A 22,457-nucleotide genomic window follows, 5' to 3' on the forward strand; every position below is an offset into this window, starting at 1 on the left:
TAATCCCGGAGAGCCTGGGTTAGAGGAAGGGACCGCCATCTCGAAAGCTGTCTGTCCCCTTCACATGCTCACCCAACCAGAGTGGTGCCCAGGAGGCAGAGTGAATAGCACTGGCCACCACGGCGCACTTCCAGAATATTTCTCCATAACCCTGGCAGCATTTTTTCTTTTCCCCTCAGTTAGTAATGTCATGTCAGACATTTCAAAAAATGCAGAAAATCCCAAAGTACAAAATAAAAATAAAATAGGTGCTGTAAATCCAGCACCTTAAGGTAAAACCTGTTAACATTCTAGTGTATCTGTTCTGCCTTTATTCAGACCATAGACAGCCCCTGTAATGTTTTTAGTAGTTTGCATAGCACTGCCTCCTATTCCTGAACCTTTACTCAGATTCAATCCTGATTTTCCAACCTTAGATTTTATTTACTTATTTTTACTATTATAAACAGTATTCTGTAGCATATCCTTTTAGGTAAATCTGGATAGTTCCAGTTTAAAACTAATATTAATCGGGGCGCCTGGGTGGCTCAGTGGGGTAAGCCGCTGCCTTCGGCTCAGGTCATGATCTCAGGGTCCTGGGATCGAGTCCCTCATCGGGCTGTCTGCTCAGCAGGGAGCCTGCTTCCTCCTCTCTCTCTGCCTGCCTCTCTGCCTACTTGTGATCTCTCTGTCAAATAAATAAAAATAAAATCTTTAAAAAAAAAAAAACTAATATTAATCGCTGTAGAATCTACCCCAGATCATGTGTTTACATTGGGAAAGTCTTCTATCAGTTGGATTCTCATACTCTGCTAATAATCACAGTGTGGACTTGAAAAGGACATTTAGTTAATCTATTTGGGCCTTGATTTTGTCATTAGTACAATTGCATTTATAAAACTCAGTGCTGCATAGGATATTATAGGCGTGTTTCAGATGATTTCCTTATTAAATGCATTCGGGTAATGTGGGGTACCATTCTTTTGCCCTTAGAGATACTGTGGACTTTAACCTTGTAAGGCTCCGAGTTGTCCTGGTAGAGAGCCCTGCTTGACTTGACTTAGCCTCAAAGTTCCCAGACTTTTCTAGAGTGTGGGCATTGTCTTTGAGGCAACTTTAGATATGCTGCCTGATAGTCTTCTGTGGTCCTGTAGCCCGGGAAACACTGGTGATCTCCAAGATCCCTTCAGTTCTCGATTCCTCTAGACACTCTTAGGTTTCTCAGAAGAACACTCTGCTCTTATGTTCACTGTCACTCTTCTAACATGGTTCAAGTAACCTTCGCTTTGGTTCTGTTTCGTAGAATTGAAGAACTAACCTGTGGTGGGATGGTGGAGCAGGTCCAGGAAGCCTTCGGGGAGACCATGACCTCTGTCGTGTCTCTGTGTGCTCGTTACCCTATTGCGTGTGCAAATAGCATCGGACTCTTGTGTACCATACCTTATACCAGGTAAGGAAGGCAATGCTTCACAATGTGAGTTACACTGCAGTGCGGTTGCTTAAAGAAAAATATTTTTAAATTAAAAAATTGGGTGGGGGCGCCTGGGTGGCTCAAATCAGTTAAGCGTCTGCCTTGCGCTCAGGTTATGATCCCTGGGTCGTGGGATCGAGCCCTGCAACCGGCTCTCTGCTCAGCGGGGAGACTGCTTCCCTCTCTCTCTGCCTGCTGCTCTGCCTGCTTGTGATCTCTGTCTGTCAAATAAATAAATAAAATCTTTAAATATATATATAGTTAAAAATTTTTTTTTTAATTTTTAAAATTGAGAGTTTTTGGCTTTGATTGTCCAGTGACACTATCACTATGATTAAAGGAGCTTACCTCCTGACAGATACCTAAAGTTACTGTGTAAATTCCATATTGTTGAATTTTTCCTACATGATCATAATTGGCCAATAGGGACTGTATCACATTGTCAAAATGGAGAAGGTTGAAGGAAAGTAAAAGATCCCTAGAAAATTTTTTAACATATTCGGCAAAAACTTTTTACAAATGCATTTATTTTCTCAGTGGCCTAATAATAAAATTCATAAGTTTTTTGTATTACGAATGGGAATCTTGAGTTGATTCCATCAATTTTTACTTAGCTACTCTATATGAACAAACCAAAACTTGAAGTTCTTTATTTATGAAGGAAATCCTCATTGAAAAGAAACATTTCTGTGTTCAGTTATGCATGATACCATCCTAAGTAATAGGCAAAGAACTACACTGACTTGTTTTATGCCCTTTTGATAACCTGAATCTTAAACCCAAGGGCTGGTCAGTGACATTTACTGTGTGGAACTTTCCTCCTGGCCAGGAGTGAAGAGAAGTGTCTGGTACGCAGCGGCCTCGTTCAGCTCATGGACCGACTGTGTAGCCTAAGCAGTCAGACGGAGTCCAGCTCCAGTGAGAAACAAACCAAGAAGCAAAAGGTGGCCACCATGGCCTGGGCAGCTTTCCAGGTGCTCGCCAACCGCTGTGTTGAGTGGGAAAAAGAAGAAGGTAAGAAGAAGGCTTCCATTCTAGAATTCATTGACTTCTTCTGTTGACACGTTTATTTAATTATTTGTGCTGGCTGGGGGAAAGAAAGGCTATATTAAATTACATAACCAGATGGTTTAATTAATGATTTCGTGACAGCCTCTTCATCAGCATGCATCTCTGAAAATTTATGGCTACGCTATGACATTAAATGATTATCCTAACCCAGGGCGCGTGGTGCTCAGTGAAATAAGGCAGACACAGAGAGACAGCTACTGAGTGATTTCCCTTATATGTGGAATCTGAAAAAGCCAAACTCCTAGAAACCAAGAGTAGAACAGCAGTTGCCAGGAATTTTAGGAGGAGATGTGGGGAGATGTTGGTCAAAGGGTCAGACTTCCAGTTATGAGATGAGTAAGTTCTGGGGTCTCATGTAAACTGGGATAGTAAAAATATAGTTAGGAGGTAGCACATGAAAATGCAATGAAGCCAGTTCATAGAAATATTTATTTGGAGACTGACTACAGTGTTGACAAAAAGAACATGGAAGATATCTTCTCAATTTCCTGGCTTACTGTACTCTTCTAGGGTCGTATTATTCCCCACCGCCACCCCTAGCTTTACTGACGCATGACTGACAAATACAAGTTGTATACAATTTAGACTGTAGAATGTGATTTTTTTTTAAACATTTTATTTATTTATTTATTTGGCAGAGATCATAAGTAGGCAGAGAGGCAGGCAAAGAGGGAGAAGGTGAAGCAGGCTCCCTGCTGAGCAGAAAGCCTGATGTGGGGCTTGATCCCAGGACCCTGAGATCACGACCTGAGCCGAAGGCAGAGGCTTAACCCGCTGAGCCACCCAGGCACTCCTAGAATGTGATTTTTTTTAAAAAAAGTGTACAGTGTGATTTTATATATATATATATATATATGTATTTACATTGTGAAATGATTACCACAATCCAGTTAATATATCCATCTAAGTAAAGTTGAAGGATGATGTCTCCATGTCACACCAGGCATATGTATAGAGCTTGGTTACTGATCTGTTCATTTGCTGTATGTTTTGTTGTCTTGAGAGTCAGGCACAAGATGAGCAAGCCATTGCTCTTCCTTGTAAGAAATAGGGTGCAGGGGGAGATAGAGCAATGAGCAAATGATTGTGGTGTGGTCAGTGCCATAACTGAGGTGCATGCGAAGTGCCGGGCCAGCACACACGTTCCTCCAGACCAGCGGTGCTAGAGATCAGGCAGAGCTTCCCAAGAAGGTGACATGTGAGTTATTCTTACAGGTTAAAGAATGTTTCCATGCAGAAAAACTGTGTGTAGGCACAGGAATCCAAGAGAGCATGGGAAGTTCAGGAAATGACAATTAATTTGTGTGGCTTTTTACAAGAGCTTCTTGGGAGGGGGAAACCTCTGGAACTACAGTGAAAATGGAAAGATCCCGAAAGGTCTTTAATTGTGTTTGAGGAGAGAGAGGGTAAGAGTTAAAAATCAAGATGTCTTCATCACAGTTTAAAAAAAAAAAAAAAGAAGAAGAAGAAAGTGATTCTTCCATGATAATCGAAGTATGTTCCTTGTTTTGTTTGAATTGTATTCAGTTTTCATTGAGAATGTCGTCTTTCGGAGTGCATGTCGTTAAGCAGCTGCCTTCAGCTTGGGTCATGATCGGGGGGGTCCTGGGATTCATCCCCACATCAGGCTCCCTGCTCAGTGGGAAGCCTGCGTCTCCCTCTCCCACTCCCCCTGCTTATGTTCCCTCTCTTGCTGTGTCTCTCTCTGTCAAATAAACAAATACAATCTTAAAAAAAGTCTTTCCCCAACACTGGATCATTAACCTTTTTTATGTGCAGAAGTGATCTAATGAGACACTAATTAGGTGGCTAATGGAATACTGAGCAGGTTAAAGAAAAATCAGGCAAGAGGAGAGCTTAATGTAGGGAGGCTGAGAGGGAGGACTCACCACACCTGCAGGCTCACCATGGCTTCCTTGGGTTCTCCCTTTCTTTCTTTCCCTCTTTCTCCCTCTCTCTCTTTCAACTCTGAAGGCGGCTCCACGGAGGCGGTACACTCAGGTCTGGCCCGCCAGGTGTCCAGCCTTCTCACCAACCACCTTGCTCGAGCAACTGAGTGCTGTGGCAACCAGGCTGCTGGGAACGACGCCCTCCAGGATGTCCTCAGTCTTCTCAATGATCTCTCAAGGTACGGAAGGCCCAGCCACAGCTGTGGGAAGAGGGGGCTTTCCTCTCAAATGATTGGGTTTCCTTTGGCTGGTGATTGTCTTTCGAAACCTCTAAATCACAAGGCCATTCTGACAGCTTCTGCTTCAAGAACAGTGGAGAATAAAATCACTGGAAAATAGTAGTTCCAAACTGCGAGGATCATTTAGGTGAATCTCTACATTATAAAACAATACCATTTGCTTTAATACTTTGCTGGTCACAGCTGCTAGCCTTTCAACTTGAGGCCATTACATCAAGAAACCCAAAATCCTTACCCTCATTATAGCAAGAGAATCGGTCAGGACATGTAGCTGACTCTTGTTCTCAGGCTGTGTCTTAAAAAAGAAGACCATCTGTGGAGGTTTGACACCATCTCGTGTGAGCCACGAGGCCCACACCTGCTTGTCCACATACAGCTACTTGTTCTTTGGTTTCTGCTGGGCATTTTCTTCTCAGTGAGATGCCACGGGCTCAGATGTGGCAGAAGCCAGACCGTTGAGGCCTGTGGAATGCCGTGGGGGCTCTTAGGTCTTGAAGCACTGCTTAAAAAGGAATAAAGGACTAAATGGAAAGTCTTCATAGTTTGGGTCGTGAAGTTGTAGTACTCCGTGCACTGTCTTGAACTATAGCATTGCAGTTCAGTAAATTTCATCAGGGATCAGAAAATTCTCAAAATTCCTTTTAAGTACTATTGATTGGTCAGTTCTGAGCTTTCATTAGATATTTATGAAAAACCTTAGTTCTCCTTCATAAGCACATAGTGCTGAATCCTTGTCTTCCTCAGGAACCAGGTCATCTCCATGTAGGGAACTCTTGAATTTCTATAGACCAATACACCCAGCCTTGTGTACCTTTTCTTCCTTCTTTTTCAGGAGTCACATAGGTAAAGCCATCCTGAGCCAGCCAGCTTGTGTGTCCAAACTCCTCTCCCTGCTGCTTGACCAACGCCCATCTCCAAAGCTGGTCCTTATCATTCTTCAGCTGTGCCGGGCAGCGCTCCCACTGATGAGTGTAGAAGACTGTGGAAATGTGGAGCTCCCGCCATGGAGCTACTCTGTTCCCTCCCTGAACAGTGAGCAAGAGGATCCCAGTGACCCAGCATCCAAGATCGCCTCGTTGCTCTTAGCAAAGCTGGCAGATTACGTGGTCCCAGGTGAGCAGCTGGTGGAGAATGGCACTGAGGAGTCCACTTGCTGTGGACAGCCAGACCGTGCTTTCCATGGTCAGTAGCTGCTGCTGCTATGCCTCCTGCGATGGAGGAGAGGGAGATGGGAGAGGGAGGAAGAGAGACTCCAGAACCAGAGTTTTCCCTGTGCGGGTCGGCGGCGCAAATAACACTGCAATTGCTCTTGTTTCCTTTTGAAGGGTGTCAGACAGTTCTTTCCCCAACTGCTTCTGAACCAGACACTACATTGACAAAAACCAGCCCCAAGAATTCCTTAAAAGGGGACAAAGATCCTGGAGAAGAGAGTGAAGCAGTGGATGGCAAGCTGTCTATCTTTATCCACAAGCGGGAAGACCAGTCATCTCATGAGGTTCTCCAGCCGCTACTAAGGTGACTGATGATTGTACTGGCCACATGCCATTAGGCACTGACCGTGTCCCAGGCACTGTGCTCAGTAAGCCCCTTACATGCATCAACTGTCTCAGCCCTCTTGACAACCCTAAGAGGTAATCACTGTCATCCCTGTTGTTACAGTGGAGAAACTGAGGCAGAGCTGAACCACAGACGCAGGCCTCTGACCACAGAGCCCAAGCTCTTATCCACAACTCGGTACTGTTTCTTCAGACCCAACAGGGAGCAAAATCCCTGTTGAGAATGTATTGTTTGTGCTCAATGGAGAGTCTACAGTGTGATTTGGGGTTCGAGAAGGAATAATGTAATGCAGCCTGGTTTTAGTCATTGGCATCCTTCAGCCACTGGTAAATTTAAGGATGCCATTGACTGTGAGGTGGAGAAATACGAGAAACTTTTTTTAAAGCTTTAATTCATTGAAGTATGAACGGTATGATTGCTCAATAAGGAAGTAATATACTTACCATCCAAATATACTTACTGTCCAAAGACTACAGACCCCCAGGGGCCTGTTAGTGGGAGCGAGGACGGCGGGAAGTCCTTTCACAGAACATGAGGGAATTGAGCATACATGTGTGTCTCAGGGGACGACTTCTTTCTTCAAATAAATGATGTGATGATGGTGTCATCCTCCTAACTGGTCCCTGGCCTGCCATCACGGCAACGGAAAGCACTAGTGGGCCACTAGCATAAACTAAGCGGGGTCAGGCAGGTGAGTGCGAGATGCAGAAATCACCAAGAAGCATTCTTGGGCATTGCGGAACTTCACAGTGCAAATTTGGCGAAGGAGTTTTTGGAGAGCCAGATTTAAGAGGAGGAGGAAGCTGAATTACTAGAAAGACCAGTCATTCACACCAAAGCATCCAACCCCTGCCGTTGTTGAAGGTCCCTCACTCTGGGATTTCGATCACTTACTGAGTGTCTCCCAGGTGCCCCGCCTTCCCTGTGTCGTAGGCTCAGATTTTGTTCAGTTTTTAGTTTGTATGTCAGTTTCATGTAGGTTTTAAATTACCATTACAACTATAAAAATAGCTAATGTTTTGATCCCTGAAAGTACTATAATTAAGCAATAATAAATCATTTCCTTTTTGAAAAATTGAGTCTACTATGGATTTTAAAATCCTCTGGTAGCATATAATGCTGGCCTGGCCAGTAGTAGGTTGCCTCACAGCCTGCTGCCCCACCTTGACCTTGCCTGTAAGATCATCACCTCTCTCTTCTTTCCCTTGTAGTAGCTCAGAAGGACGGCCCTTCAGACTTGGTACTGGTGCCAACATGGAGAAAGTAGTGAAAATGGATCGAGACATGACCAAGGTAACCCTCATATGGAGACACCTGCTCTGACAAGACCCATGATTGAGGGATGTTTAGGTTTGCAGAGACATTTAAAAAGAAAAAAAAAGTTCCCACAGGAGGCAGGGTGAGAAACTGAAGTCAGTGGCTTAACTGAAGCCATTTTCAAGGGAGCTAGTCAGAATCAATTTGTCATTAACGCTAAAACGTAAAAGAGAATTCTTGGTTTTGACCTAGAAGTTTTCTCTTAGCTCTATTAAGAAAGTTCTGCAGCGGTCCCTGGGTGGCTCAGTGGGTTAAGCCTCTGCCTTCACTCAGGTCATGATCTCAGGGTCCTGGGATCGAGCCCCACATCGGGCTCTCTGCTCAGCGGGGAGCCTGCTTCCCTCTCTCTCTCTGCCTGCCTCTCTGCCTACTTGTGATCTCTGTCTGTCAAATAAATAAATAAAATCTTTTAAAAAAAAATTAAATAATACTTTAAAAACAGTAATATGTGAAAGGTTCAAAGAATAATAGAGAAAAAGAACTAAAGATGTAGCCCGCAAAAAATATAAATACACCCATATTTAAAAATCACACAATAAAGGGATAAAAATAGTAATATGTCATTTTTCACCTGTCAGAAAAAGAAAACTGATAATACCCATTATTATCAAGGTGAGAGTAAACAGGCATTCATTCTCAAGTGTCCAGAGACAACCATACTCTTCATGGTTTTCTTTATAAAACCCAAAATAGAATCTGTATACCATAAATAGAGAAATGATTGAAGAAATAGTTGTTATATGTCAGTTATACCTTAAGTTTTTAAACTTAAAAATTTGAATTGTATGCATACATATACCATATACAACCATAAAAAGCCAGGTAGTAACATGTGAGTTTTTGAGAATTGAGCCCGGATTGCTTTGGTAACGGGGAAGCAGGCTTTAAAAAGTGAGGAAACGGGGTGTGGTGACATTCTCAAACCTCCCTCCAGGGCGGCTGCTGTGAGGTGATTACAGAAGAGGCCGCAGCTGCTCTTCGGAAAGCAACCAAATGGGCCCAGTCGGGCCTCATCGTCAGCGTCGGGCCACCCGTAGAGTCCGTCAACCCAGAGACTGTGAGCGGACTGTCCACAGGTGACAAAAAGAAAACTGCCCAGACTTCCATTTGCCGAGAGAGGAACTCTGAGCTCGCCAGGTAGTCTTTCCCTGTCTACACTTCTGTCACATCTTCTTTGTAATGGACTCGTTCCTGGGGCTTTAATTGTATATCATCCCCTTGACCTTCTGGAAATGAGGACTGAGGGCTTAAAATACCCACCTGAGGTTTTGGTGGGCGAATAGGGTGCCGCTACTGGCTGAGTGGGCATCTGTAGCCAGAGGGTTGTTTCTCTGAGAAAGGCCACTATCAGGAACACCAGCTACAGCTTTTTTGAGTATTAGTAGACTCAGGTCATGCTGCCTTTACTTCTTCCAAACCAGCCCAGTTGTGCACATGAACTTCTCTCTAGAAGTAGGCAGGAGAAATGAGTGTCGCCTCCAGGAAGTTTGCAGGTGGTTCTGTGTTTGCAGGCCAGGAATAGTTGTGGCGTAGTGTCAGCCCTCGATCCTGATGGTTTAAGCAGTTCAAGTTTGAGGTCTGTTGTTTCAGAGGATTCTTTAGGTAACAGAACATGAGAGAAGTGTTTTTTTTCCCCTGATGATAATTTAGCTTCTCTTTTTCTTAGTCAATGAAATCCTCTTTTTCTTGTATCATTAGAAAATTTTTCCATCTGATGATAACCCTAAGAGCCATTACCTGCATTCTTAACCACCCCTGGGCATTGACACTTTCTCTCTTGACGCTTGCAGGACTGACCCCGTCCGACCCTTCATCAGTGGGCACGTGGCGAACAGCATGGCTGCAGAAGTGATCGCCTTGCTTCATAGCTTGCTAATGGCACCTGAGTCAAATGCTGCTCAAATATGGACCACAACGGCAGAAAAGGTTAGCACAGTTTCCCTGCTTAGCGGAAGAAGGGAGGAGGAAGTTTGTGTTCTGGTTTAGCAATTGAATCCCACCTAGGAAGGGTCATATTTTAGTAAAGAGAGATTTTGCAAATTGACCAGATAGACTTATTAGTGGGTTTCCCCCTCACATTTGCTTTGGTTTAATAGTTTCACATGTTAACCCTTTGTCTCCTGTCACCGCCAGTTCTGATTTTGCAGAAGACTGGGGACATGTTCTCAGGAAAAGAATGGCACTCCTTGTTTCTCCTTCTTGTTCATGTTCAGTTGGTCCCAACATTAGGGAATCATGAAGCCTTGGTTTATTGGATTTGTTAAGTGTATTTACTAAGTCCTAAGGAGGCCTCTGTGATACATACTCCCTGAGAGCTGTGTCAGAAATTCATGATGAATAGTTTCCTAAGAACTAGGGACCTGTAATCCATTTCCGTTTGCCACAGTCATTTTTTCAAGTGAATGCCTTAAGGAAATTAGGTGTTGAGTTGTAGGCAGTAAGCTGTGATGGTTTTCCTACAGATAAGTTTTTGTCCTGTTTTAGGGATTTTGTTAACAGTGTTTGATTCTCCCCCATTCTGAGGTTGTGTGTTTCCAGTCCTGTCTAATGACATAAGGCAAATATGGCAAGATGTCAAGGTCATACCTGGTAGTTGCTTCATCCTTCCCATAGCCAGAGCTCCTTCAGTATACGGGAGCCAACCACTGTTACGGATACTTCATCACCCTTAATATCGAAAATGACCAAAGCTTTAACTCCTGCTACATGGCTGCTTCCTACGTTTAGGTTCTGTCTCGTGCGCTGATGTACATTCCACAGTTGGGGAAGTATGCAGAGAGCATTCTGGAAAATGGCAGCAGTAGTGGCAGGAAACTCGCCAAACTTCAGAGAATCGCCCGCCAGGCTGTCGCCGCACTGTGTGCCCTCGGAGGCTTCAAAGAGACCATCAAGATAGGGTCTGAGGTTCAGGTAACCAACCAGCCAGCATTTCCCAAGTCCCTGCTCTCCCCAAGTTACTGCATCCATTGATTCACTGATCATCTGTAAAGATGGTATCATCCACCCAGTTGGACAGAAATCCTTGTTCCTTCAAGCTAAATAAGGAGTGTAAGAAACTCATGAATTCTAATCTACCCTGTGCTACAGGTTATTCAAATATTAGTACAGTACTCTGTGATGTTAACTATCATACTTATGCCCCATGGTGTCCCATGGTGTCACAAATATTTTAGAGCAGGAAGTTTGAGATTCTGTCATACTGTGATACCTTGACATAGGCTTGAGGACCTGTTATTGGAACTCCCATTCAGTGCTTCGTATCTGCACCGTACTGAACTACTCCTTAATGCCACGAACGACAGCTGTGAATTGAATTTACTTCTCCGCACCTGTCCCATGAGAGAGTTGCGTACACCATCGGAGCTGGTCAGTGGTGCTAATCCATCTTTGTCTCTAGGTTTTAGGTAGAGGAATATCAGGAAGCATTGGAGTCGTGGCTTCTATCAATGAACAGGAAGGTATAGCTACAGTCAGATTCCCACCCATAGACTGTAGAAAGACTTCGCAAGCATCAGACACATTGACTATTCCATTGTCTAGACTTTGTGTTCCAAGATCGGAGGTAAGGTGATTTTTAACTGCATTATTAAATGTCACTACAAATGGTAACCATGCTATCATGAACAATGAGCTCACATACAGTACAGAGGCACAAATACTTAGTTATCTGAAGTGTTATTTGGGGTGTATATTTATATATAGGGCATAATTATTTCATAGTAACATTTATGTGAAGATTTCTTATTTCTTTGGTTAGGAATATTCCACAGGGTTTTGTATTTTTAATTGTTTTGGACTAGTTTGCAATTTTCTGTATGGTGCTTTTACTGTTTTGACTGAAATTTTGAGAATTAACTCCAGATAATAACACCCTCATTTCCTAGAAACTAACTACTTGAATTTAACTTTTTGCCATGCCCCTCCCACCACCATCAGGCACTGCCTCTTCATAAACTGTCCATTACTGAGAAGGTAGTACAGGCAGTCCAGTCCATGTTGCTTCCTCAGGAGGGAAGTCTCTCTATTCATACCTCACTTCCTGCAACAGGAGATGGGTCAGCTCCTGTGATGGCAGTCGTTCGGCTCCTGGCTGAAATAAGAACAAGGTGAGCACCCTCCAGAGATCCCCTAATGTGGTGGTGCAGGCCGCGGAGGTGGGGGGCCTTGCCGGACCCCTCCACTCCTGGCTTAGTGGGCCCACAGTGTGAAGTTCACGCCCAGCTGAGAACAGAGACCATTCTCTTGTGCTGCTTCCTACATTTCTGCTACATTCCCCAACTTCTGCAAGTTTTGTTGCATTGTACAATTTAAAACCATTTAGCTGTTTCCTTAAGAAAATAAGTAAGTGATCTAAGTGTGATCTGTGGAACCCATACTTTGGGAAAACCACTTTGTTCTATCCCGGTGAATCTCTCTGCCACTTTAACTTGTTTAAATGGCTCAGGCTCTGTTAATATATATCTGATTCATCACTTTCCAAACTGATAAGGAGAAAAACCAGGGAATGCCCTCAAGTGTTGGTGTCAGAAGGGAAAGCAGCATTTTCTTGCAAATACATTTAATTACCGCAGTAACAACGGGACTTCTTAGAAAGTTCTAATATGTATTGTGAATTAGGTGAGAAATCGGCATACAGATTTTCCAAGTGTCTGGGTTCCTCTTATTCCCAGAACACTACTATTGCCCGTGGAGCACAGTTTAGGCGATGTTTCTTAAAAGATAATGCTGATTTCTTACTTGGCGCCTTGTATCTCCACTTGAGTGAAGATGGCAACCATTCCCCCTCTTTGGCTTGCCCGTACGGTGTCAGCAATTACTCGGGGGGAAAAGAGAAGTTATGTTTCCAGACCAATCCAGTTCAGAAAAAAAAAAAAGCAATTGGAATGGGGAGTTTGTACCTTCTTGTAAATTAGGGGGAAAATATGGTTGAAATGCCTTTCATAGTTAACTTTTTAGAAAATGAACATTGATGACTTTGAAATATTATAAATCTTTTAACATTAAGAGCATGCCTGGTCATGGCCCAGCTTTTAGAAGACAGCTTATTCTGTGAAGAATTCATACAACAGTGTCCAGCAGCTGTCGAAGTTCTCAACCTAGTAGCCCAGGAATGCAGTGCTGGTAAGTACCTGTGGCTTTCTGTACCGTCTTCTATTATTGAGTGTTGTGCGCTCATTTCCGGTTTGATGATGGAATGCTAACATGCACGTGCACACACACTCCAAGTAGCTGAACTCTAGGCAGGACTTAGCACAACTTTTATCCCAGATGTAGAAATGTAAACAGCTTTCAGTACTCATGAGGTGGTAAATCAGTGTTTTTCAATTTAACTTGGGGACCATGCCGGCATGTTTTCTCTTTTCCATTCATATTAATTCATTGCATTTATTTTCCTGTTAGAACTATTTATGAACACTTAGGGCTACTGATACTTTCTGACTATTGTCATTGGCTACATTTGAAATCAGAGGTGTTTGCACTAACATCCATCTGTGTGTGTGTGTGTGTGTGTGTGTTTAAACACAAAAATAGGGAGACAAGTATAAGGAACCATCAGTTTCAGCAGTTATCAACTCATGGTCAGTCCTGTTTCATCTGTGCTGTACCCCCCTCCTGGACTGTTTTCAGGAATATTCTTCGATATTATTTTACCCATAGATATTTTGGTATGTGTCTCTAAAAAATAAGGACTCTTTAAAAAACCAGAATACCATTTATCGTATCAGAAAAATTAACAGTAGTTCTTTAATATTAACTATCTAGTCCATGTGCAACTTTCTAATTTTCTCATAAAGTCATACTTGAGTTTGAATTTGTTTATTTGAAGCAGGAGCCAAATAAAATTCTTACACCGTAATTTCATTGCTATCTTTTAATTTTCTTTTAAAATCTTGATTCCTCTCATTATGTTCTTTCTTTTTTTTTTTTTCTTTTTTTTAAGATTTTATTTATTTATTTGCCAGAGAGACAGTGAGAGAGGGAACACAAGCAGGGGGAGTGGGAGAGGGAGAAGCAAGGCTTCCCGCCGAGCAGGAAGCCCAGTGCGGGGCTCAGTCCCAGGACCCTGGGATCATAACATGAACCAAAGGCAGATGCTTAACAACTGAGCCACCCAGGTGCCTCCATTATGTTCTTTTTGCCTTGCAATTTATTTTTTGAAGGGTTTTCTATGGTCTGGATTTTGCTGATTGTGTCTCTGTGGTGTCATTTATTGTGTCCCTCAATCTTCAGATTTCCTGTAAATTGGTAGTTGGTCCTGGGTTGTTTTAAGTGAAAATTTATGCTTTGTCCCCAAGGATTTAACTGGACTCTAAGGGAAATTGCTCATAGATTAATATCCTTGAGTGCTCTAGTGGTGGCATTTTCATGAACTGTAAGGAATAAATGAATATTTTTAACTTCCTTACTGGTTTTAGTGGTATCCTTTGTGTATGCAGGGGGTCATTTTAATTATCCATATTATTTATTATTTCTAATGCCGTTTGCTTTTTCAGTCACTCCCTAATCTCCTCTTGGTCCTTAAGTTTTTGTTCTTTTTCCCATGGTACCAATTTGTGTTAGTTGGTCTTTGGTTTGGTCTTCATTCCATATGTGTCTTACTTTTCAAATCACCTTCCTCTTTTAGGGGTAGCGCTGTGGAACCAGTGACCGCATTAATAAACTTCAGAGAGATCCTGAGCGTAGAGAATAAGAACAGAAGAAAAGAAATTTGCTAGGCTTCTCAGGGGAAATTCCTTGTGACTAAATGTGTGCCCATAATTCAGCTTTGTACTCGTGGTTGGGTCTTCATTCCTGGCCTCTACTTTTTCATGTTCTTGGCCTACCTTGCAGATCTACATGACTGATTTTTAGCAAGCATGCACTTGCTGAATTGATCACTCACTTTCCTTTCTTTCTTTCTTTTTTAAAGATTTTTATTTATTTGAGAGAAAGAGCACAAGCTGAGGGCAAAAAGAGAGGGAGAAACAGGCTCCCCCCCGAGTAGGGAGCCAAATATGGAATTTGATCCCAGAACCCTGGGATCATATGGAATTTGATCCCAGGACCCTGGGATCATGACCTGAGCTGCAGGCAGGCACTTAAATGACTGACCCACCCATCACTCACTTTTTTTAGGACTCTTTCTGAGTATCCTTTTTATACATTTTATTGAATAAAGGAGTCTTAAACTGTGAAATTAACTTTCATACTTAATGTACAAGCTGGGAATCGTAGTGTTTGGAGCAGTGGCCTCAAAAGGTTTTAATAATAACCCACCTAACCCATCTTCCCTAATGGAAAAGAACTCTGCGGTCACAAAGAGTTGGATAGAAATGTGTGGGAAGTGTTTATTAATTGCACAGAAGAGAAGACTGTGAGCTTATACACATCAATTTATATCCTAAAATAGTGTCTTCTGTTAAGTTTAACAGTCCTTAATGAGTCACTTAATAGGTTACCAGAAAGACCCTTGAAGTTTAAAGCACGTATCAAGGTTTGCTGGCTTTTCAGTCCTTTACCTGTGAACAATCACCAACAACCAACCAGCCCTGCTTCTGGATTACGTTATAACACAGCAGTGAATTCTTAGAGCCCACAAAAGAGTCCTGGACTGTGCTTAGAAGCAAAGCTGTTTAATAAATGATTCAAGGTGATGGGTAGAAGAGAAAGTTCTTTGATTTTTATTTTTGAATGTATCAAGACTTTTTATTTAATGTGTGAAAATGTGAAATTTACACATAATAATTAATACACTTGATTCTCTAAAATGAAAAAAAATTCAGTGAATTTCTTCCATTATTTTACTTCCTCTGGGATGAATTAAGCAGAATACTGGGCATTATAATGTTGACTTACTCCTAACATAATTTTCTAGCTTCTCTAATCCAGGGAAAAGAATATCTAATTTCCATTTGGTCTAGGAAGATAAGCAGTATGCCAAAGAACTTTTTCCCATGAAGAAATATTTCTGTGAAGTTCACTGAATCCCTTGGTTGAAATAGCATGGGAAACAGATTTTAATCTGAAGAAAAAGCCTGTAGAAACCAGAAAAATTCCCAGCTTTATGTTCTTACAGAAGCCAGAATCTCTCTGGTCTAGCTGTTTTTTTCTCCTGCCTACTTCCTAAATATACACATTCCCTGAGCCAGAGGTTCTTTTCAGACTTTGCAAGTTCGTAGGAACCCCTCGGAAGCATGTTTAAAATGCTTTCCCAGCTCCACCCAAAAGTCAGAATCACTTGAAGGTGAGCCTGGACTGTTGTGCTCAGAGGGGCCCAGACCTCACTTGAAGAAACTGCGCTCAGCTTTGCTGACCCATCTTCTTTGCATTCTGCCCTCCCCTGTGCTTCCCATAGCTGCTTCTGTGGGTGGTCCCTCCCTGGCTAGCCAGGCCTCTCGGACCTTTCTCTTAGAACTCCCAGCCTCATGAATACCCCACATTTAAGACTAAAGTCCTTATTTCCTCTGGAGTTAGCTCTCCTTTCCAACTTCCCTGTTGTAGGTCATACTCAGACTGTGTTTTTTTTGTTTTGTTTTGTTTTTTAAGATTTTATTTATTTATTTGAGAGAGAGTAAGAGAGAGCATGAGAGGGGAGAAGGAGAGAGGGAGAAGCAGACTCCCCACATTGTAAGAGTTATTTGTTTCAGGATTTTACTTATTTATTTGAGAGAGAGTGGGGAGGATCAGAGGGAGAAGCAGACTCCCCACTGAGCAGGGAGCCCAACGCGGGACCCAATCCTGGGACTCCAGGAGCCCCAACTTTTATAGTTGGCTCTTACAATTTTTTAAAGATTTTATTTATTTATTTATGTATTTAGAGACTGCGTGTGCATGAGCAGGGGGATTGGCAGAGGGGGAGAGAGAATCTCAAGCAGACTCCGTGCTCAGTGTGGAGCCCGACACACAGCCTGACCCCATCACCCTGAAATCCTGACCTGAGCTGAAACCAAGAGTCATAAGCTTAACTGACTGAGCCACTCAGACACCCCAATTTTAAGAGTCTGTGTAATTTTAGCTGTACTAGTCTCTGACCAGGTAGCACATAAATCTTTTCTCCCATACTGTGGGTTGTGTTTTCACTTCTTCCATAGTATCCTTTGAAACACAAGTGTTTTTCATTTTGGTGAAGTCCAGTTTCTTTCTTTTTTCTTTTATTGCATATACTTTCGGTGTCCTAGCTAAGAAACCATGGCCTAATTCAAATTCATGAAAATTTACACCATTATTTTCTTCTAAGGGTTTTTTAGTTTTAACTATAAGTTTTTTTCAGGTCTTTGATCCATTTTGAATTGATTTTTGTGTGTTGATTGAGGTACTCCCAAGGCCTCTGACTCTTGACTCTCCTAGACCTTTTCTCCTTTTGCCTATCCGCCTGGAATTCCCTTCTTTCTCTGCTTATTGAGACCCTGTATTTTCTAAGCTCTAATTTGAGTCTGTCTTTACAAAGCCTTTCTGGGTCCCGGAGTGAAGTGTTTGTGCTTAGATCATATCGCATCCCGCAGCCCCATACTGCAAGCGTCTTCGATGTGTAGGTGCGCGTACACATCTCCTCTGTCCTCCCAGGGCGGGAGCTTTGGGCTCACGTATCTTTGTATTCTCCAGCGCCTAGCACTGTGCCTTGCTCCTAGGAGATGTTAAATAGATAGTAGATGTTTTAAAAATCCGTTTCAATGATGAGCTTCCATTTTATTGAATGTTCGTCCTGTGCTAGGGACTTAACTAAAAGCCCCACTTGTGTTACTTCATCTCCTCACGACCTTGTGAGGCGCAGGTGCTGTTGTTACTCCCGTACTGGAAGCGAGACGGTAAATGCTGGGTAACGAAGCCAGGTCCTGGATCCAGGCAGCCCCACTTCAGAACTCACGCACTTGCCCACGTTGCTGCGCTGCTCTGTGTAGTAGACAAAGCTATCACAGACTATTGGCTTTTATTATTTTTTTAAGGAATTTGCATAATCTCCGAAGCATTTAATTGTTTTGACCCAACTCCAGAAGAGCTGGAGCTCTCTCGGGGGTGTGGGACTAACATTCACGTGTTCCATGTGCTCCCCTCCAGGAGAGCGACTGGCGGTGGTGGAGGTGCAGTGTGAGCGGCTGCGGATGCTCTACCGGGACTGCGCTCGGCCGCCGCCGCCTCCACTGCAGGCCGACCGGAGACAGGTGAGCCCAGCTGCCAGGCGCCGCGTTAAAGAAGGCCGCTGGCCCCCGAGTGCCCTTTAGAATGAGCATTTGCAAAGCCGTGGGAAGGTACACGCTCTGTGCTGATGCGCTATCGTCTCTGAATGTCCGGGCACATCGATTTGACATTCTGAGTAATGAAAGATCACAGCAAAGGAGCAGAACTCATTAATTTGTAAATAATTTCTCACATTATCAGTAACAGAAAAAACTTAGAAAATTTTAGATCTAGGGGTGCCTGGGTGGCTTAGTCGTTGGGTGTCTGCCTTCGGCTCTGGTCATGATCCCAGGGTCCTGGGATGGAGCCCCATATCGGGCTCTCTGCTCGGCAGGGAAGCCTGCTTCTCCCTCTCCCATTCCCCCTGCTTGTGTTCCCTCTCTCACTGTGTCTTCTGTCAATTAAAGAAAATCTTTTAAAAAAAAGAAAATTTTAGATATATAGTCCATATAATATAAGTTATAATGATAAAAGTATACATAGAGATTGAGAGTTGATTAGAAAGCAAAAGTGGCAAAGTGTTCCGAATTGGCATCTCGGTAGATGTTCTTAGCAGCTTATTTGTAATAGCCCCAAAGTGGAAACAACCAAGATGTTTACCTCCCTGATGAATAGATGCATCAAATGAGTGCATATCTCCATAAAATGGGATGTTATTCAGCTTTAAAAAGTGAGGAAGTATAAGCCACAGCAACTTCTTTCAAGAAATGTCTCCAAAGGCAAAGGAAACAAAAGCGAAAATGAACTTTTGGGACTTCATCAAGATCAAAAGCGTCTGCACAGCAAAGGAAACAGTCAACAAAACAAAGAGGCAACCCACAGAATGGGAGAAGATATTTGCAAATGACAGTACAGACAAAAGGTTGATATCCAGGATCTATAAAGAACTCCTGAAACTCAACACACACAAAGCAGATAATCATATCAAAAAATTGGCAGAAGATATGAACAGACACTTCTCCAATGAAGACCTACGAATGGCTATCAGACACATGAAAAAATGTTCATCATCACTAGCCATCAGGGAGATTCAAATTAAAACCACATTGAGATACCACCTTACACCAGTTAGAATGGCCAAAATTAGCAAGACAGGAAACAACATGTGTTGGAGAGGATGTGGAGAAAGGGGAACCCTCTTACACTGTTGGTGGGAATGCAAGTTGGTTCAGCCACTTTGGAAAACAGTGTGGAGGTTCCTCAAGAAATTAAAAATAGAGCTTCCGTATGACCCTGCAATTGCATTACTGGGTATTTACCCCAAAGATACAGATGTAGTGAAAAGAAAGGCCATCTGTACCCCAGTGTTTATAGCAGCAAGGACCACGGTTACCAAACTGTGGAAAGAACCAAGATGCCCTTCAACAGACGAATGGATAAGGAAGATGTGGTCCATATACACTATGGAGTTTTATGCCTCCATCAGAAAGGATGAATACCCAACTTTTGTAGCAACATGGATGGGACTGGAAGAGATTATGCTGAGTGAAATAAGTCAAGCAGAGAGAATCAATTATCACATGGTTTCATTTATTTGTGGAGCATAACAAATAGCATGGAGGACAAGGGGAGATGGAGAGAAGGGAGTTGAGGGAAATTGGAAGGGGAGGTGAACCATGAGAGACTATGGACTCCGAGAAACAATCTGAGGGTTTTGAAGGGGCAGGGGATGGGGGGTTGGGGTACCAGGTGGTGGGCATTAGAGATGGCACAGATTGCATGGAGCACTGGGTGTGGTGCAAAAACAATGAATACTGTTACGCTGAAAAGAAATTTAAAAATTTTAAAAAGTATGCAGAAAAATGCAAAAAAAAAGTTAAGAAGTAAAAAAAAAAAAAAAAAGTGATGAAGTAGTGATCTGTGCCACAATATGAATAAACCCTGAAATTACAGAGTGAAAGAAGCCAGGTACAAAAGACTGTGTATTATGGGTTCTCATCTATTTGAAATGTCCAGAACAGACAGATCTAGAGACAGAAGGCAGATGGGTCCTTGCCAGAGACTTGCAGGGCAGGGATGCGGGGAATGAGGAGTGACTGCTAACAGGTAGGGACTTAGGAGGGACAAAAACACTCTAAAATTTGATAGTGGTGATGGTTGCACCAACAATGTTGCAAAATGTCGCCTGAAACGTCAACATCTCCATTTAGCGTTGTCAGGGTTACGGCATGATGGATCCCTGTATTTTTTGCATGACAACGAATCTCTGCTGTTCACGCTGTTTTGCATCTAGTTTTTCTGCCTCCATAGATGATAACTGCCTTTCCGTGTCAATCAGTAGAAACTTAATAGTCCAGTGTACCCTTGTGCCTCAGTTTCCCCACTCGGGCTTTTCTTGTTGCCTATCTGCATCATCTCCAGTTTCTTTCTTTCTTTTTTTTTTTTTTAAGGATTTTATTTATTTATTTAACAGAGAGAGAGAGATGGTGAGAGAGGGAACACAGACAGGGGGAGTGGGAGAGGTAGAAGTAGGCTCTCTGCTGAGCAAAGAGCCTGACACGGGGCCCAATCCCAGGACTCGGGGATCATGACCTGAGCCAAAGGCAAATGCTTAACCAACTGAGCCACCCAAGTGCCCCTAGACTGCCTTTTTTCAAATACAGTTTCCTTTGTAAAAACAGGGTCTATTCTTAAAAGGTGAACCTATATTATAATACCACTAGATAAAAATTTTTCTTCTTTGAGAAGTTAAGGGAATTTGTGTTTGCAGTCGTACTGAATGAGGCATTTTCCCCCCATTGTAGCCCAGAGAGATCACTTGGAGCCCCTCACGAGTGTTCCCGCCCGTCCGAGCCTGCATGTTCTCATCACACCTTACTTCCGTCACCTTCCTGGCTGACCCCAGCGCTGGGGGTGGTCTGCCCCGGGGCACATTTATCTATGCCACCTCACCACTGCCCGTTCAGGTGAGAAAGCACACGATCTCTTGCCTATTTCCTTCATCTTTGAAAGAAAGAGCGAGTTTCAAGGGCCCAGCTGGAGCCCTCTGATTGCCTGCCCACTTCTGGTGTTTCCTCAGGCCCCATCTTTTTACTGGGAAATCGAAATTGTTTCCTATGGAGATACTGATGACGACACGGGACCAATCGTTTCCTTTGGCTTCGCTACAGAAGCAGAGAAACGAGATGGGGCTTGGACTAATCCAGTGGGCACTTGTCTTTTCCATAAGTAAGTGGCTACTATTGCTGTTGCTAAAAAAAAAAAAAAAAGTGGTTGTGGGTGCTTTAATACTAAAATAATATTATAGTCTCAACCTCCAAAACTATATAAAATACCAGTTGGAAATATATTCAAGTTGAGGCAAAGAGAATAGCTCTTAGGGTTGCTCTGGTCATTACTCTTGTGCTTCTGAAGCCCCTGAGCCTGTTCACTACTTAACTGCCTCTGTATTGGCCAGTCAGCCTTGGCTTTGACTTTGCTTTGCTCGATTTCCTAGCAATGGCCGAGCCGTGCACTACAATGGTTCCAGTTTATTACAGTGGAAGAGCGTGCGCTTGGACGTGACTCTGTCTCCTGGTGAGTGTGGCGGGAGCTTTTTTTTTTTTTTTTGAAACACCCTGTGTATTTCTGTTGTTCCCAGATTTTGTCTAAATGGGTTAAAAGTAAAGAAACTTGGCAACGGGAAATGGGCAATTTGTCTTTTAGTGAAAGCCGGGTACTTGTCATTGCCGTCGGCTAGTTTACACCAAACCGTTCCTTTCCAGAGGCCAGTATAAGAACCTCCATTTGGTAAGGTAGGAGTCCCATGTGCTTCCGTTCCTGCAACCTTAGAAAAACCTGAGATTTTTGCTTCTCTTTGAAGTTGAGCCTTTTGTCAGCTTTTCACTGATGAGCAGATAAATAGGTTAAAAAAAAAAAAAAGTTTATCACCAGCCCTGAGGAACTTGCAGAATGCGTTACCCATAGCTAACGTGCCGTACACTTTGTTCTTGGGGGCCTAAACATCTTGTCCTGCTTCGACACATCTGCCCAGAAGTTTGAGTCACGTAGACCGTTGATTCAGTTAAAACAACAATAAAAACCCTCCTCCCTCTTCTTTTTAGCCTCCAAATAAGTATCTTTCTCTGTATGGATGAACTGGGATTGGTCCTTCCTGCTCTAGTAGAGGAGCAAAGTGTAGGCATTGTCCTCTTGCCATTAGAAGCCCCCAGACGTGTTGGCTACGTAGTTTCAGACAGTACATTCTCACATCGTTTCTGAGGAAGCTGAACTTGTCCTACGTGGTAGATGGTCTGGGCTGCTCACATGGGGAATAATAAGTCACTTGATCCATCAGGTCACCTTACATAGCTGGCTGGGGGTGATTTTGCCATCGCTTCACTTAGGGAGCTGCTTGTTAAATTACACCTTCCAGGGAGTGCAGTGGTCAAGTTATGACTTAGAGATAATTTCCCGGCAGTTACTGCTCTCGCATTTTCTGGAGCAAAACTGGGACATTTCAGCTGAGCACTTAAATGTTTCCAGCACAAAACAGTCACAGTTTACTGTTTGAGAAAGTTTTGCACAGGACCTTAGGCAAACATGCCACCCTCTTCCTAGAGAAATGTGTCTGGGTAGGAATCAAGAACTCACTTTTTACAGCAGCATCTTAGCCTCTGTGCCAACACTCCTGATGTCCGTGTATCAGTACATACTTGCTGGGCATCTCCCATGTGCCGGGTGCTTCTCTGGGCCCTGGAGATGCCACGGGAAACGGTGATAAGTCCCCAGGCTTTGGGA

General features: G+C 43.1%; 1 protein-coding gene across 8 annotated transcripts in view; it reads left to right on the forward strand.

Moving 5' to 3' along the window:
- Nucleotides 1-22,457, forward strand: part of HECTD4 (HECT domain E3 ubiquitin protein ligase 4) — a 184,566-nt gene that overhangs the window by 117,567 nt on the left and 44,542 nt on the right. For 5 of the 8 annotated variants that reach the window (XM_032310376.1, XM_032310377.1, XM_032310379.1 and 2 more), the window contains exons 33-49: nucleotides 1,283-1,429; nucleotides 2,280-2,464; nucleotides 4,496-4,649; nucleotides 5,542-5,822; nucleotides 6,035-6,224; nucleotides 6,369-6,443; nucleotides 7,478-7,559; nucleotides 8,518-8,720; nucleotides 9,374-9,509; nucleotides 10,311-10,493; nucleotides 10,981-11,145; nucleotides 11,520-11,689; nucleotides 12,589-12,704; nucleotides 17,619-17,722; nucleotides 20,483-20,644; nucleotides 20,758-20,906; nucleotides 21,175-21,254. In XM_032310376.1, coding sequence (XP_032166267.1) covers nucleotides 1,283-1,429; nucleotides 2,280-2,464; nucleotides 4,496-4,649; nucleotides 5,542-5,822; nucleotides 6,035-6,224; nucleotides 6,369-6,443; nucleotides 7,478-7,559; nucleotides 8,518-8,720; nucleotides 9,374-9,509; nucleotides 10,311-10,493; nucleotides 10,981-11,145; nucleotides 11,520-11,689; nucleotides 12,589-12,704; nucleotides 17,619-17,722; nucleotides 20,483-20,644; nucleotides 20,758-20,906; nucleotides 21,175-21,254 — 2,582 coding nt within the window. The remainder of the gene's footprint in view (nucleotides 1-1,282; nucleotides 1,430-2,279; nucleotides 2,465-4,495; nucleotides 4,650-5,541; nucleotides 5,823-6,034; nucleotides 6,225-6,368; nucleotides 6,444-7,477; nucleotides 7,560-8,517; nucleotides 8,721-9,373; nucleotides 9,510-10,310; nucleotides 10,494-10,980; nucleotides 11,146-11,519; nucleotides 11,690-12,588; nucleotides 12,705-17,618; nucleotides 17,723-20,482; nucleotides 20,645-20,757; nucleotides 20,907-21,174; nucleotides 21,255-22,457) is intronic. The other 3 variants (XM_032310381.1, XM_032310383.1, XM_032310382.1) reach the window with 1 other exon arrangement.

The sequence above is a fragment of the Mustela erminea genome, chromosome 13, assembly GCF_009829155.1.
Source record: "Mustela erminea isolate mMusErm1 chromosome 13, mMusErm1.Pri, whole genome shotgun sequence".
Classification (NCBI taxonomy): domain Eukaryota; kingdom Metazoa; phylum Chordata; class Mammalia; order Carnivora; family Mustelidae; genus Mustela; species Mustela erminea.